At 49.9% G+C, this 16,261-nt stretch overlaps 1 protein-coding gene across 3 annotated transcripts in view; it reads right to left on the reverse strand.

Annotated features, from left to right (window-relative positions):
• The window catches only part of LOC309359830 (semaphorin-3F-like), a 31,789-nt gene extending 21,263 nt beyond the window's left edge, over positions 1 to 10,526 (reverse strand). The window contains exons 1-2 of one of the 3 annotated variants that reach the window (XM_081894025.1): positions 10,424 to 10,526; positions 7,779 to 7,901 (exon numbers count right to left, since the gene is read on the reverse strand). In XM_081894025.1, the coding sequence (XP_081750151.1) occupies positions 7,779 to 7,901; positions 10,424 to 10,520 (220 nt within the window). In that variant the 5' untranslated portion in view covers positions 10,521 to 10,526. Of the gene's footprint in view, positions 1 to 7,778; positions 7,902 to 9,309; positions 9,658 to 10,048; positions 10,176 to 10,423 lie in introns of those variants that run through there. The other 2 variants (XM_081894027.1, XM_081894026.1) reach the window with 2 other exon arrangements.
• Between the last annotated feature and the right edge of the window lie 5,735 nt (positions 10,527 to 16,261).

Raw genomic sequence — 16,261 nt, forward strand, 5'->3', positions numbered from 1 at the left:
TGGAATTCCCCAAGCATTAACACATGGCAGGTGGGAGACTATCATTCCCCACTCTGCAATAAATGTCAGGCAGCCCCATGGCAGGATGCCCAGGGCAGGGTGTGTCACGCATACCCAGATCTGATGTATACAATGACCATTATATAACACTGCATACACCAGCAGTGCTGGGGACCCCTTTCAGGGATATACACACAACCAAGCAAAACTGGATTATTTCTTAGGCATTATAAGCAGCGACTTGAGAGGGCATGGGAGAGTTTTTCAGTCATAAAGGAGGTGGTGGCGGTAAACTTGTGACCCTCTGGATGTTGTTGGACTCCCAGTATCCTTTGCCTTTTGCCATTCTGGCTGGAGCTGATGCGACTTGGAGGCCAACAGTATCTGGAGGGTCACACACTCCCCACCTGTGCCATATGAAAACTGAGTGTTATATAATTACCAGTGGAAAACCGTCAGTTATGATAATTAATTATTAGGTGTTAGGTGAAGGTACAACTTCCCTGATTTTCTCCTCCGACAGGAAGGGGAGAAATACCACAGGGTGCTCTTGCCATGCCAGCAGCAGTTTGGGAGGCTGTCTATATGGGACCCCAGAGACTTTGGAGAAAGAATGTGTTTATGACGTTTACATGGGATAAATCTGGAATCTCTCTGGAAATAACATGCTGTTGTTTTTTCTGTCTGGGGAAATTCATGTGGTGATTCTGTTGCTGGGTAAACAAAGGCATAGTTGCTAAGGAACACAAATCTGCAAGGAAAAGGACCTTTTGGGGCTCTGAAAACCCCTCACGTCTTCTCTCCTTGATTGGGCCCAACAGTGGCAATGGATGAAGAGTTTGGATTTGATATCCCGCTTTATCACTACCCTAAGGAGTCTCAAAGCGGCTAACAATCTCCTTTCCCTTCCTCCCCCACAACAAACACTCTGTGAGGTGAGTGGGGCTGAGAGACTTCAGAGAAGTGTGACTGGCCCAAGGTCATCCAGCAGCTGCATGTGGAGGAGCAGGGAATCAAACCCAGTTCACCAGATTACAAGTCCACCGCTCTTAACCACTACACCACACTGGCTCCACCACACTGGATGGTGCTTTAGATGTGTCTCCACCACAACAATACACAGAATACTTTGAAAGCTGCCCCTAATTTGCACAGCCAAGGTGGAGGGAGGCTTCTACCAGCCAAAAACCAAACAAATAAAAAACATCATTTCCTGTAACCGCACAACAGGCATTTGGGCAACTTTCTCAGGAGCGTGCAGGAAGACTCCCTGAAATGTATATCCAGACCAGAGATGTGCCACTAATAAGAGCCTTGCTAGATCAGACCAGGGTCCCATCTAGGCCAGCATTCTGTGGTCACAGTGGCCACCCAGAGGTCCCTGAGAAGCCCACACACCAAATATGAGTGCAATAGCTCTCTCTCCTGCTGTTGTCCTGCAAAGACTGGAGCTCAGAGCACATAGCTGCTATCATGATGAGTAGTCATTGCTAGCCTTATCTGCCATGAATGTGTCTAATCTCCTTTTCAAAGCCGTCTAAACTGGTGACTGTCACCACATCCTGTGGAAGCAAATATCATAGTTTGAGTATGTGCTGTGGGAAGAGGTACTTCCTTTTGTCCATTTCCACACAGAGAAGGTATTAAAAACTGTCACCAGACATTTATTAGAACCAGGTGGGGTGTCCTCTTGCAAGGAACCATGTTTGGGGTTAGTGTTTGGAGGAAATCAGTTGGGGCATGAAATGTGGGAGGCAGTTATGGATTGACAGTTGGGATGGTGATCAAATTTTGTCGGCTGACAGTGGAGGGGGGAGAGGATGAAGGGTAGAGGGGATTAGCTGAGTGGGAATGTGTTTAGGAGATTACTAGTTCTAATTGCATTCATCCCAGACTTCAGCTGACTGAATTTATTTTCATTGTTCCTCAAATAAAGCACTTGGTTGTTAGCCCTGGATAACTGTTGGTGAAAAACATGTTTAAATGGTTTGAACACCTACTCCAATACACCTATTCACTACCTGACCATGGGGTTGTAGTGGATAGGTCAATTAAGACGTTGTGAAAACAGCGTGGAACAGTTGCTGCCGCTGCCCCGCCCTCCCCCAATCTCATGCTAGGAACCACTAGGAACGGAATTTGAAATAAAACTGTCAATATCATTATGCCTTTATACAATTTTTTGGCGCAACAGCACTTTAAATACTGTGTGCAGTTCTGGTGGTCTCACCTCAAAAAAGAATACAGTATGGTGGAACTAGGAGAGGTTCAGAAAAGGTGACCAAACTGATCAGGGAGATGGAGCAAGTCCCTTTGAGGAACAGCGGCAACATAGGGGCCTTTGAGTTTAGAAGAAAGGAAAGTAAGAGAATACAGTGGTACCTCGGGTTAAGAACTTAATTTGTTCTGGAGATCCGTTCTTAACCTGAAACTGTTCTTAACCTGAGGTACCACTTTAACTTATGGGGCCTCCCCGCTGCCGCAGCGCGATTTCTGTTCTCATCCTGAAGCAAAGTTCTGAACCCGAGGTAAAGTGGTACCTCTGGATACAAACAGGATCCATTCCGGAACCCCGTTCACATCCTGAAGTAAACGTAAGATGTGACTGTGTGTCTGTGAATGCCATATTTTGCCACTTCTGTGCATGTACGTGACATCATTTTGAGTGTCTGTGCATGCGCGAGAAGCGAAACCCAGAAGTAACACGCTCCGTTACTTCTGGGTCGCTGCGGAGCGCAACCCGAAAATACTTAACTTGAACCTACTTCAACCCGAGTTATGACTGTACTATTTCTGGGTTAGTGGAGTCTGTAACCTGAAGCGTCTATAACCCGAGGTACCACTGTCCATGGCAGAGGTGTATAAAATTTAGCATGGCATAAGGAGAAAGTGAACAGAGAAAACTTTTTCTCTCACACATAACAGTAGAACTTGGGGACACCCAATGAAGCTGAACGTTCAAAGATTCAGGGTGGGCAAAAGGAAGTTCTTCTTCACACAGCGGAGCCATGGAATCCAGTCCAACAAGATGCAGTGATGGTCATCAGCAACCTGGATGGCTTCTAAGAGGATGAGGCAGATTCATGGAGGAGAAGGCTATGAGCAGCTACGAGCCACCAAGGCGATGTTCTACCTCCACAGTCAGAGGCAGGATGCTCCTGAATGCCAGTGGGTGTGAATCCCAAGTGGGGAGAGTGCCTTTGCTCTCAGGTCCTGCTTTGAGGCGTCCCATAGACATCTGCTTAGCCACTGTGGGAAGAGGATGCTGGACTAGTTGGGGCTATGTTCTTTTCCCAATAAAACTGCCTTGACACCTCCTGCATCTACATACTACTGTTAGCACAGCAAGACTACAACACTTTTGGAAAGCCATGAACTTTAACAAGCCTCTGGAAGTCAGCACGAGTGGCAAATGACCCTTGCAATAGAACTTGCTGTCCCCTCTGCCCCAAGCTCACTGGGTGGCCTCACTGGTTCTACTTTATATCACCAAAAAATAAAATGTTGTTACATGCCTTGGCACAGGGTAGACAATCAGTTGGACATGAACAAAAAAGTGACCTTCCCACATTGTGCAACAGCAGGAGAACCCACCATATCAAAGGCACACACAAGCAGAACCCGCTTTGTAAAGGTGCATGGGCTCTTCATGCGGCAGACGTGTTGAACAGCCACAAAGAACATTGCGCCCCCAGCACAGATCTTTGCCACACCCTGGCCAAGCCCACAGTGCAATCTAGGCTGCAGCAACAAAGCGGCTTCAGTTCACAAAGAGCAACTGCACAACGCTCTTCTCCCCACACTGTTCCCAAATAGTAATGCCCAGCCATACTTCCACTGCACACCCTCCTGCCTTCATGAAACATAAGCTGGCCAGGCTCCACATGAGATCACTGACTCCCCAAGCCTGCAATCCATGACATGCGTCCTCACCACATGCAGTCCTATGGGTGCACACAGACACAGGCAAACACACGTGTCTATGCATGTGTGCATTCATGCGCACGCACACACTGGGCAGAGTGGTGTTCAGGGCTTTGCCTTTTATAGGCAGGATTGCTGCTGCCAAAAGGAATGAATTGTCCTTTGGCCAAGGATGTTTCTCTCTCGCTCTCTTGCACACACATGCACACCCATCCACTTCAAGGGCTGGGCTAGCACCAAATGCCTTAGCTGAAGGAAAGGAGGGGAAAGGGGCTGCAAAGAGGACAGAGGGTTGGGTGCCCGTAATGGGGGTTGCGGCACGCACTCCCCCAGCAATTAAACAATCTCCTCTCTGCCCCAATCTCTCTCACTTCCCCTTCCCAACAATGTGCTTTGAAAAGGGGAATCCATCCAAGTCTGTTCCAGCCTCTTCTCTGTATGGCATGCTGGGTATTTTAAGCCCTTCTGGGAAATCCTTTCCCCCTGTGACTGGCAAGTAACCAGATCCCGGAATCCCCGAGAACAGAGAGTGTAGGGGGAACCCAGCAAGGTCACAGGAGATGTATTTGGGGATGGGGGGAGGGCAGCAGCAGAAGCCAACATGACAGCAGAGGACCCACACATACAATGGCATGCGTTTGTGCAACTGGGGAAAAACCACACCTGTAGTAAGGCACTTTCCACAGTAAGAACACGGTCTAGGCGATTTTCCTGCCTTCTGGCGGTATCTCAGCATGCAAGGGCATGCCTTGAAGGTGACGCTTGTGCCAAATTCGCAGGTGTCATTGGCACATGAATTGACATGATTTGCTGCATAGGATGCCATCAGGGAGAGAAACTCACACAAGCAGACTTGGCCCTGCGCACATTGACTGCATGACCCACTCGTGCTGTCCTACACATGGCACAAAATGCTGCTTATATACATACAACTTATGGCAACCATTGTGGGAATGTGTTCACTTTTGCTCATGTGTGAATGGCTTTATAGTTCACATGTATAGCTGACGATCCCTGTCCAAAGATCTGCTTGTGGCTAAACATTCCCATTTAAGTGTAACCAACTGCTCACACACTTGCCAGCACACGAAAAGGTGTTGCTTATTGTGAGACTACACACATACAGCTGCAGGAATAAGGCTGCATGATTATGTGGTGACTATGGGATTTATTGCCACATGGTGGTGTGGCTGCTACAATGAGAAAAAAGCAATTTTTTAAAAAAATCACAATTAGATGAATGTAAGGAAAACAGACTTTGATGGTGGCTTCTAGGCATAATAGCCAAAAACGCAGCCACCATAAAGGAAAACAGCATCTCTCTGGCTACCACATCAGAAGGCTTAACAATGAGGGGTGGACATGGGCATCAGACTGTGCTTGCAAATCTCTCTGAGGATTCTGGTTGGCTGCTGTTGCCAGAATTCCAAGCCAAAAAAATCCAGACCATTGGTCAGATACCAACAAACAAATTTCCTGATCTGACAGGAGACCTTTTCCTGTTGCCCCGTGGAGGGACCCACTGCACAAGCATAAACATAGGTAGAAAGGGGTACCTATTTTCTAGAACAGGAACGTCCAACTCCCAATAGACTGGAATCTACTCACAGTATATAGAAAAACTGGCAATGATCTACCCATTGTCATTGGTTGGACTAAAGTTGTTGAGCTTTTTTGGGAAAGGCAAAGTTGTTGAGCCAGTTGTTTTCCCCCTTTTTTTGGGGGGGGGAAGGAGATCACTGAGGGGACAAAGATCTACCAGGATCTACCAGGTACACCCCGCCATCTACCAGTAGATCATGATCTACCTGTTGGACATGCCTGTTCTAGAACACCTTACTGTGGGCTATGTGGTTCTCATAAAGGAACATCCATGCTTCCTTGCGTCAACCAACTTTCATGGTGATAAATGTGGCATTGTTCCTTACGGGCCTCATCCGCATGCAAAAAGGGCATCTTCATGTCCTCCTCCACTTGCAGATGGGCAGATATCAACATTTATAGTCCACCTTTGTTTGAGCAGCTCATGGCAGCACACAGCACCCATTATATCCTCACGGTCTCCCTGTGAGGTGGGCTAGGATCAGAGATAGTGACTGGCCCAACATCGTGCAGGAAGTTTTAGAGCCAATTGTATATCTCTCTAGCCAAGTGGCCTTGCGTCATGCTAGAGTTGTGAAATGCCTACATTTTACACACACAACCCAAAGCCCTTGTCCACCACTGCCACAAGCACCTGTGAATCTGCCCCTGTTTTTCTTCTTCCCTTTCATGTCACTGCTTACTCACATACAACCTGCCTTCTGACTGATCAACACACAATCTCCTCCTCCTCAATGAATGGCTATGACTTCAAACAATTCCAAGGATCTTGGAGTACAAACACAGCAAGTGAACATTATAGAGAAAGCCACGTGTGGAGATCCTCAAGATGAACTCAAGTGCAAATTCAAGGAGTGAAAGATCTCTCTCCCCAAACACCCCCTCCACCAGGCTCATAGCTAGCAACGTTTCCCTTATTCCGAATAGGATTCCTCGCAAGAAAAGGGAAAACTTGACAGCTATGACCAGGCTCCTGCACAGTAATACTGCAGTATTATTATTAGTAGGGCTGAAAGGTTTAGCCAGTCAGTGAGACTGAGCAATTCAAAATCTTGTAGATATACCGGTAACTGAGCAGCAGATTTAAAATAATTCACTAGCTTTTACCCATGCACATATGTTTGAATTCGCAGGCAGCAAGCACATTCAGATGAGAGGAATCACCCCCTTCCAACTTTCTCCCAAGGAGGGAATGCCTCTTCTGGGGTGGGGACACCCACATGCACCCACTATTGAAGAATGCTACACTCCTGCCTCAGAACTGTAGTTTTATTCATATGCAAACCAATGCAGATACAGTCAGTTGCTCAATTGATTAAAAATCTTGCATGGCTTAATCAGCTTACCGGTTTCTTTCACCAGCTGACAGCCCTAACTATCCTGATCTTTTGGTGCTGCCTGCTGCCATGAGAACCCCATATTAGGTTGGCTGACAGAAGCAAACATACACATTATAGTATGGAAAGACAGTGTTGTGTAATGGTTAGTGTTGGACTAAGGAGAGATTGATTAAAATCTCTGCTCAGCTGCGAAGTTCACTGGTTGTCTAGTCATTACCTCTTTCCCTAACCCTACCTCACAGAGTTGTTGAGAGGATAAAAAGGAGGGGAACCAGAACTGTGTGCAATGCATTGCCTTGAACCTCGAGACAGGATATCAATAAAATAAAATAAAATAATGCAATGGGCTCTAGCCAACTAAGTTCTACTCAAAGTAGACCCATTGAAATGAATGGACCCAAGTTAGTAATGTCCATCAATTTCAGCAGGTCTACTCTGAGCAGGACTAACACTGGATACAATGCAATGAAAACCACACACCCCTCCATGACAGTTCTCAGTTCTAAGCAGCGCCAATCCCAGAGTTGCCCCAGTACCAGAGCCGGCACTATCATTAGACCAACTAGGCAGCTGCCTCAGGTGCAGACCTCTGAGGGGCACGATTTGATACAGATTAGTTTTGGTTACATCTTATAAATTCCTGATGTTTTACTTTTATATTTTGAAGAATCTTATGTCTACAAGACGTGCGTTTCTGAAGAGTGAAGTTAGCAATTTGAGAGGCGGGGTGCTGGATACTTAGCCTTGCCCAGGGGGCAAAACAGGGGGCACTGCCCGGTGGTGCCACACCTCCCGCTACCCTTCCGTGCCCACCTGGAAGGCGACGCCCACGCGGCCTTGTCCTCCTCCACCCCCAGCCCTGAGCCTCACCTGAGTCCCGCTGAGCCGCCCTCTTCTCCTTCTTCTTCTTACCTTTGTAGGTTAGGTAGACCCGGGGCGCGCCGGCGAGGCTGCTCTGGCCCAGGCAGCAGCAGCGGAGCAGCAGCAGCAGGAGGGGTGCCCAGGGCGCCATGGCCGAGGGAGTCCTCGGGACACCTGGGTGGGAAGAGAGAGACACCTGGAGGCGCGCCCTCCTTCTGCCGGGCTCGGGGCACCTGGCGAGGGAGCGGGCGAGGGCTAGGCGCGCGCCCCTGGGCGCTTGGCGGGGAGAGGCCTAGAGGGCGCTGCGTCCGAGGGCGCCAGATCAAAGGCGCTGCCTCGCCCGCCCCCCCCCCCCGGCGCCCGGCCAAGGCGCTGTAACCCGAGCGGGGCCGCGGCTCCTGGGCACTTCAAAGGCTCGCTCTCCCTCTGCGCGCCCCGCCTGCGCGCTCCCCCCTCGCCATTCTGGCTCTCTCCCTCAGGCCGGCGGCACTTTGAAGTTGGGGGAGGCGGGCTGGGAGTCCCCAAATGGGGGCTGGATCCCAACCCCCCCCCAAAAAACCCTCTACCTCATTGGCCGGCTCCTGGACCCCGGGAAATGGCGCCCCCTGCCGGCGCCCCGCCCGGAGCCCTTCGCCTTGGGCCGGCCCCCTTCATTCTGGAGAGGGCACCGATGTTGCGGCGGCGGCCTCCTGACGCCATCACTCTCAGCCCAAGGGGGCAGGAACGGCAGCAATCCCTCCCCGAGCCCCAGCCGGGCTATAATCTTCCCCATGCCACACGACAGGTGCCAGGGGACAATGCCAGCAGCACCCCCTCCGCGCGCCCCGCCAGCACGCGCAGCTCCCACTCCGTGCCAGCGGGGCTCGGGCTGGGCGCTTTGATCCGCCTGCCTGCCTGCCTGCCAGTCCCGTCCCTTCGGCTCTCCCTGCCCTGCCCTGTCCCTAGTTCCGCCGACGTGCTGCAACCTGTCGCTTCCATACCTGAGCCAGGTGCAGCTAAGCGGAGCAGGGCATGCTGGGACATGGAGTCCCCAATGGCCCCAGGAGCCCGAGGGGCTTGGCTCGCCCCCGAAATCGAGGGCCCCTGCTTTGCATGTTGGGCCACATCTCTCGCGCTCTCCCTCGACACGCAAGAACTCCGTGTCCCCCTCGGGTGCCAGACTCAGGTCCGCGCCCAGATCCGCCACACTTTTGTTTTGAGCAGGACAGAAGCCTCCCGTTATTTGCTGCCCGGCCCTCACCCCAGAAGCGGCTGCATCGCGGACCAAAGCTGCAACCCCAAAGTTGCGCGCTTTCCCGGGAGCGAGTCCTACTCAAGCGCCCGCGGAACGTCTTTTGGGTAAAGGCGCGCAGAGCCAAAGCGAGAAGCGAAGTAGAAGCGGCGCAAAGTGTGCGCCCCCCTCCCCCGCTTTAGAGGAAAATAAATAACAGGAGTGGAGAGGAGGAATGCTGCAAGCGAGGATTGCCGTGGAGGTTGGTGGGGTGGCAGTCTGTTCCTCCTGGGACACAGAAGGGGCGAAGGAGCAGGGCCAGGATCGTGGCCGGGGCTGCGGAGACTCCGGCAAGGCGCAGACGCCACTCACCGCCCCTCGCCCGCGCTGCTCCCGCTTCCCGACCAACGCGGCGACTCAGAGCCCGCGGGCACGTCCCCCCGCCGGCGCGCCCGAAACTTTCTCGGTGGGGCTGTTCCTCCGGAGGGGAGCCGCTCGCCGCGAAGGGAAGAGGCGCATCGCTGCCCGCCGCCTCCCCAGCCGCCGGGTCCGGGCTTTTGTCGCTCTGCGGAGGGAAAGGGAAGCGGCTGCACGTCGCCCCGCCGGGCAAAGCCGGCGTGCAAATCGGCGTGCAAGTTCCTGCTCTGCCTCCTGGAGCCCGAGCGCAGAGCCGCCTCTCCCGAGACGGGCGGGACGCCTTAACCCCTTCGCTGCTCCCGGAGCCGAAGAGGGAAGCGCTGCCGAGGCGGCGTGGCGCCCCCTCCTTCCCCGAGCAGGAGGGATCCGGGCAGAGGGGCGGGGGATGGGGAAGACCTTCCCCAGCTGGGGGTCTCAGCCCTGCGCCCGTGTCTTTGATCCCTCCTTGCCTTCTATGGGGCGCTCCTCCAAATCTGCCCCATAGCCAGTGGCGTAGCGTGGGTTGTCAGCACCCGGGGCAAGTAATTTGCACCCCCCTAACACGTGGATTTGCGCCCCCTAACCCTAACCCCCAGATGTTGCGCCCCCTGCACCCCCCACGCTACGCCACTGCCCATAGCCTTTGGGTGGTAGGGGGGGGGGGAGAGAATCTGGCTCCAGGAGCAAAGTCCGGAGGAGCTGAGAGGTCTTTTACCTGCGCCAGGATTGTGTGTCACAACCGCCCCCTCTCGTGCCAGGCGGGCCCAGGAGGCTCCGGGGCGCGCTCCTCGGGAGCGGTTTGCATCCTGCCAGCCGCACCTTTGGCCTCTCCCCAGCGAGGAGGAGGCGGCACCTGCAGGAGGCCGGGAGAGGGGGGTCCCTGGCAGCGGAGCCGGAGAAGGCGGGGTGCGAGGTGCTGGAAGGAGCCCGGGGCAGATCCGGCTGGAGGAGGAGAGGCGAGAGAGACGCCTTGACAGGTGGGCAGACCACCCCCCTCCAGAATCCAGCTCTTTCCCACCAGCGCACCCTTCGCACCGGGCGACCCACCTGATCGAGCTCCTCTTAAAAGACAGGATGGCGCCAGTCTTACTTTGGCATCTAGCGGAGATGGGATGGGGCAGCTCTTGCACAACAGAGCCCAGGATGTAGCTTCCAGGAGTGCAGCTCACAGGAGCAGCGCGGCACATCTCTTGCCTCCTCCTTTTATATATATATATAAATTTTTATTAAGTTTTTCTTTAACAAATAATTTTGACAACCATATTTACCAATTTACAGTTTTTGAACTTCCACCAGTACCTCCTTCAATCATCCATTTTTCATATCTTTACACATTTTCTATGTAGTATTGCCGATTTAATAATAACCTTCCAATCTCTTGCCTCCTTCAATGGGCGCAGAATCAAAGAAAGTCTCTTTCTCCAACCTCCCCCCCCTCCCTGATGCATCTCTACTCTTTATGACCCAGTGGGTTTTGAGAAAGTGGGGCTGTCAGGAAAGGACAGCAGTCTGAGCCCCCAGAGCGCCACAGGGCTGTCTCACCGCATTTTGAAGTTAGCGAAATAATATACTTTATTGTTCAATGTTTGAGTGCCCAGTAAGACCATTTAGGGTGGCCCAAACATACCACTGTTCTGAGGTTGCTTTCCTGAGCTATGGACCACATCTTACATACAAGGCATAGCGAGCCCAAGATCCCGCCCTGAAAGTTTGCTCTAATGATGCCTCCAGGGTCATCTCTGGTGAGGCTGTTGCATCTTTTCCTTTGCTACAGTACAGGAGAAACACTGAACTCTAAAGGAAAGACCCCCAAAGGCAAAGGCCTGTAAATATAGCCAACCACAGGCACTACAAAACTATGTAAAAAACATGAGTCAGTGAACTGTAAAAGAAACACAGCACACATGATTTATACCAAATATGGTCTTGTGTTGTGCAGGGATGGGGAACTGGTGCCCCCCCCCAGATGTTGGTGAACCATCGCTCCCACCACCTCTGATTATTACCTGTCTGAGGCTGATGGGAGATGGCGTCTCACTCTGACAACATTGAGGGCCACAGATTCCCATTATATTTTCACAAAGTGGGTCATTGTGAACCTTGGTCTATGACAATGCAAAAGGGAGGCCTAGCAGCTTGCTCATTTCATTAACCTATTGATGAGGATGCATAATTTAAACATTGCACATCACATTGTCATGTAATAATACTTTATTGAGCTAATACTTAGAGAGTACCGATTTATTGGGTACCAGATAGTGCCCATGAACATGAGCCTTCTAGATTGAATTGATTGAGCAATATGAGTCATGTAGTTCTTCAGTTTGGGTGCAACCTTCCAGCCCATGTGAATCCACAGAATCCTTTAATTTTTACAAAATGACTTGGTGGCGGCCTGGGGGGTAGGGAAGGCGTGGTTGGCCATCTAACAGAATATTGTTGCAACGCCTAGCTAGAATCAGAAATAGTCAGCAGGTTCCTTGCCTCCTTGTGGGAGACACCTAAAGGCTGCATAGGGAAAATATTCTTCAACCAGGCGTTTGGCCATTAAGCAGTCTTTGGCCTTTTAAATATTTGTGGGGTGGGGGTATATTGTTGTTGTTGTTAGCATTTTGTGTTTTTATGTTGTAAACTGCCCTGTGATCTTCGGATAAAGTGTGGTATTTAAATTTGGATGAAATGTGGTATATAAATTTAATTAATTAATAGTGAAGAGCCATAATTCAGTGGCAGAGCACGCTGGTCTCAACTTTAATCTCTAGTTAAAATTATTCAGATGATAGGAAAGACCACTTTCTGCCTGAGACCCGGTGAGCTGCTTCCAGTCAGAGGAAGCAAGCAATACTGGGCATGATGGATAAACAGTCCTAGTACAGTGGTACCTTGGGTTAAGTACTTAATTCATTCTGGAGGTCCATTCTTAACCTGAAACTGTTCTTAACCTGAAGCACCACTCTAGCTAATGGGGCCTCCTGCTGCCGCTACGCCGCCGCTGCACGATTTCTCTTCTCATCCAGAAGCAAAGTTCTTAACCTGAGGTACTATTTTTGGGTTAGTGGAGCCTGTAACCTGAAGCGTATGTAACCTGAAGCGTATGTAACCCGAGGTACCACTATATATCTAACAGATTCATTTTTTGAGAGACTCTGCAGATCAGTGCTGGAACACAGATTCAATTCCTGGCATCTCCAGCAGCAGGTCTGGGAAAGACCCCTTTGAGATCCTGGAAATCTGATGCCAGTCACCGCAAAACAATACTGAGTGATATGGACCAAAGGTCTGACTCAGTCTAAAGCAGCTTCCGATGTTCTTCATACGACCTTCTCCCCAGGAAGGCTCAGTATAAACTGACCTTGAGAAGGAAAAAAAATACTCTGTTCAAAGGCACAGGAAGCCAACACCCTTCTTGTATTAAGAAAATATCACACCAGAAGATAATATTTGTGAGCGATTACAGTTGTGCATTGTATATTTGGAAGGATTTCAAATGTCTTGTGTACACTGGGCTTCTGAATGACCATTCTCACTACCTTCCTTCCTTCTGCTCAAGCAACCTTCTATTTCAACCACAAATGTAAAAAAACAGAATCAGAGCAGGTGGGAAAGGCAAAGAAAGATGCGAACATGCTCACTTATAAGGTTGCCCTTCAAAAATAAAAATGGGAAAACAGTTATGCACAGAGTTGGGAAAACCCAATTCCCTTCCCTGTGCTCAAGAGTTCCCCTCCCCCACCCCATGCCCAGATTTCCCAGACTACTGCAAATGCCTCTTTTCATGCTACAGCCTTATTGTTAGGAACTGCTGCCCAAGCATGAGCTATTCCTGTCCCCCTCCCCATCCTGTGTGCATGCCACACACAGCAGGAATGGTTCCCACGGTTCCTGGTGTCCCCCCCCCCAACCTCATGGAAGGGGGCTGCAGGGGAGGGCATTACTAAAGGGAGAGGGAAGAGGATGTGTTGATAGAGATGAGAGAGAAATGAGCCTGATTAGGGGAGGAGGGTTTGATTATTCCCATTGCCAGCAGGTGCTGGCGGAAGGAGTTCCATGGGAATGGGGGTGCCTAGCAACGCTCTCTGGAGCGCAAACTGGGCGGAGGCAGATGGGACCTGAAAAACCAGCCGAGGAATGGGGGGAACCGACATACCCCCTTAGAGGAGTTTAGGTCCCAGGTCAAATTCTTTGGGCCAGGAAATCTATTGCAATCCACAACAGAGGCAAATCCCAGAGAGAAAAACAACTTGGGCATCCATTCTCGCCCTTCATAGAAGCACTCTCCAACCTTCGCTTTCGACCCTTGCTGGTAAATTTGGAAGGGAGTTGAGCCTGTTATTGGGAAAGCCGGAAAGAGACTTCTAGACCTTGTCTACATTGTGTTCAGGCTAACCATTATGTGGGCCAAATACAGATCTACACTTAAGGTCTCCTCGTTGTCCCAAGACTGTGGGCTGGAAGAGGATAGAGGTGAAGTTGAAAACCTGTAAATGTAGAAGGTCTCTGATGATATGTTATAGATTCTCTCTCGGCTATATCTATTCTTAAAGTATATATAAAGCACATGGTTTCCTTCAAAGAATCTTGGGAAATGTAGTTTGTTAAGGGTGTTGGGGATAAATTCTTCAGGGATAGCCATGTGCTTTAAATGTTTGGTGTGGATGTGACTTTTGTCTGTAATGTCTGGCTGAATCACCCAGTTAATTATACTGTGAAGGCAACCCTTGACACAGTGCATCTGGTGGAGTTAGGGCAGAGGCCAGGACTGAGAATCAGAACTCCTGGATTCTGTCACTTGCACACTCCAAATGTGGTAGCTATGCCTAATGTATGCAGAAGACACTATTTTGCACCTTTCCTGAGAAGAACTTGGTACATGTTTTTGGCTCCTGCATAAAGTGGAAAGCAGAAGATGAGGGTGTCTGTGAGAACAGGCCACTTCCAGACGGCTGATAATTTCGCAGGTGGGAATCAGCTGCATACTGGGAAATTCAGGCAATGCAGTTAAGATGGATTTGTTGCTCAGGCTTAAAAATAAATAAATAATGAGAGTAACAGGGAAATACACTGGGAAATGTGGGATAACAATGGCTTAATGGTGACATTCACAACATACATTTTATGCATCATTATACCACTTTAAGGGGATACGGGTGGCACTGTGGGTTAAACCACAGAGCCTAGGACTTGCCAATCAGAAGGTTGGTGGTTCGAATCTCCGTGACGGGGTGAGCTCCTGTTGCTCGGTCCCTGCTCCTGCCAACCTAGCAGTTCGAAAGTATGTCAAAGTGCAAGTAGATAAATACCGTAGGTATCGCTCCGGCAGGAAGGTAAACGGAGTTTCTGTGTGCTGCTCTGGTTCACCAGAAGCGGCTTAGTCATGTTGGCCACATGACCCAGAAGCTGTACACTGGCTCCCTTGGCCAATAAAGCGAGATGAGCACTGCAACCCCAGAGTCGGTCATGACTGGACCTAATGGTCAGGGGTCCCTTTACCTTACCTTACCACTTTAAGAGCCATGGCTTCTCCCAAAGAATACTGGGAACTGTAGTTTGTTAAGGGTGCTGAGAGTTGTTAGGAAACCCCATTCCCCTCACAGAGCTGTTAAACCATTTTGGGAATTGTAGCTCTGTGATGTGAGTAGCACCCTTAACGAACTACAGTGCCCAGGATTCTTTGCAGGAAGTCATGGCTCTTCAAGTGGTCTAACAGAGCTTTAAATTTATGGTGTGGACTTGAACAATTGTATAGATTCCCTGCAAACAAATCAGAATGAACGCTCGGTAAATAGCTGCCATCATAGAAGGTCCCCAGAACCTTTGTGCAAATGAATAATAATGAATGTTCAATAAGTAGGCTGCCTGCAAGTGACCAAGAACAGCTTGAAGGGCAGGACATAAAAGCTGGAAGTAGGCAAGGTGTGGAGGAGGGAAGAGAACTCAAAATTACATGGCAGTTCAGAGGGGAAGAAGGTAAATCACAGATTCCAGCCCCAAGGGCCTTGGCTGTGGAATGCCAGGTATTCCTTCCCCCTCCCTCCATGTCTGCAGTAATTGTCTGCTTTGCTTGTTTCCCTTGCTCTAAACCTACATGCACCACCACTTCTTCTCTGACCCTGCAAGTGATCCTGCCACATTTCCAGTGTCCTTTGGTTCCCCCCTGTCCCTGCCCTGGCTTTAAGGCAATGGTCAGCAACTGACAGCCCCCATGCCAAATCTAGCCCACAAAAAACTGCCAGCTGATATACAGACCATGGAAGCAACAAGCCATGTTCCAGATACAGACATACAGATATTTGCTTACAAACCCCAAACACACCAACCACTTCCTCACAGCTTATTGCATGCCTCTGTGAAGTTTCTGCCAGAAAAGGGGGAGGGGCTGAAAATGGTTCCTGTGGGGGGATCCTTTGGATGAAAAATGTGGGATAACCAGCCTCATATAGCCAACATGTTTAAGTCTAAGTAATGCATGAAGGGGTTAAATGCCATAGAGTAAGCTGTCTGCCAAGCTTAGCTAGGGCACTCCCACTCTCCTTGGGAGGAGGGTAATCAAGGCTATTGTTGTACCTCAGTCTACCTGAGAAGCTAAGCATGTATGAGGTATGATCCCTGGTTGCTCTAAGCTCAGACCGCATGGCTCTAACAAGCCACTCTTATGTTCCTGTACCAATAATTTAGGAACTTTTATCACTTTATAACGAAACCAAGTTTTACTGCCTGTGTAACATTTTCTGAATGCCATAGGAAAGTGCATGAATCCAACCTTTGAAGAGTTTGCAAGCAAATCATTTTTAACTTACCAAACATGTGGTCTTTTTCCATGCCAAGGAAAGTGGGGACTATTTTGGAACTCACAAGGGCATATTTTAGGTCTGAGAGCCTATATTTCAACGCTTTACTTTGCTGCATGTTTTGTGATTGTAAATCTCTG

This window comes from Podarcis melisellensis (assembly GCF_964234715.1).
Source record: "Podarcis melisellensis genome assembly, chromosome: 17".
NCBI lineage: Eukaryota > Metazoa > Chordata > Lepidosauria > Squamata > Lacertidae > Podarcis > Podarcis melisellensis.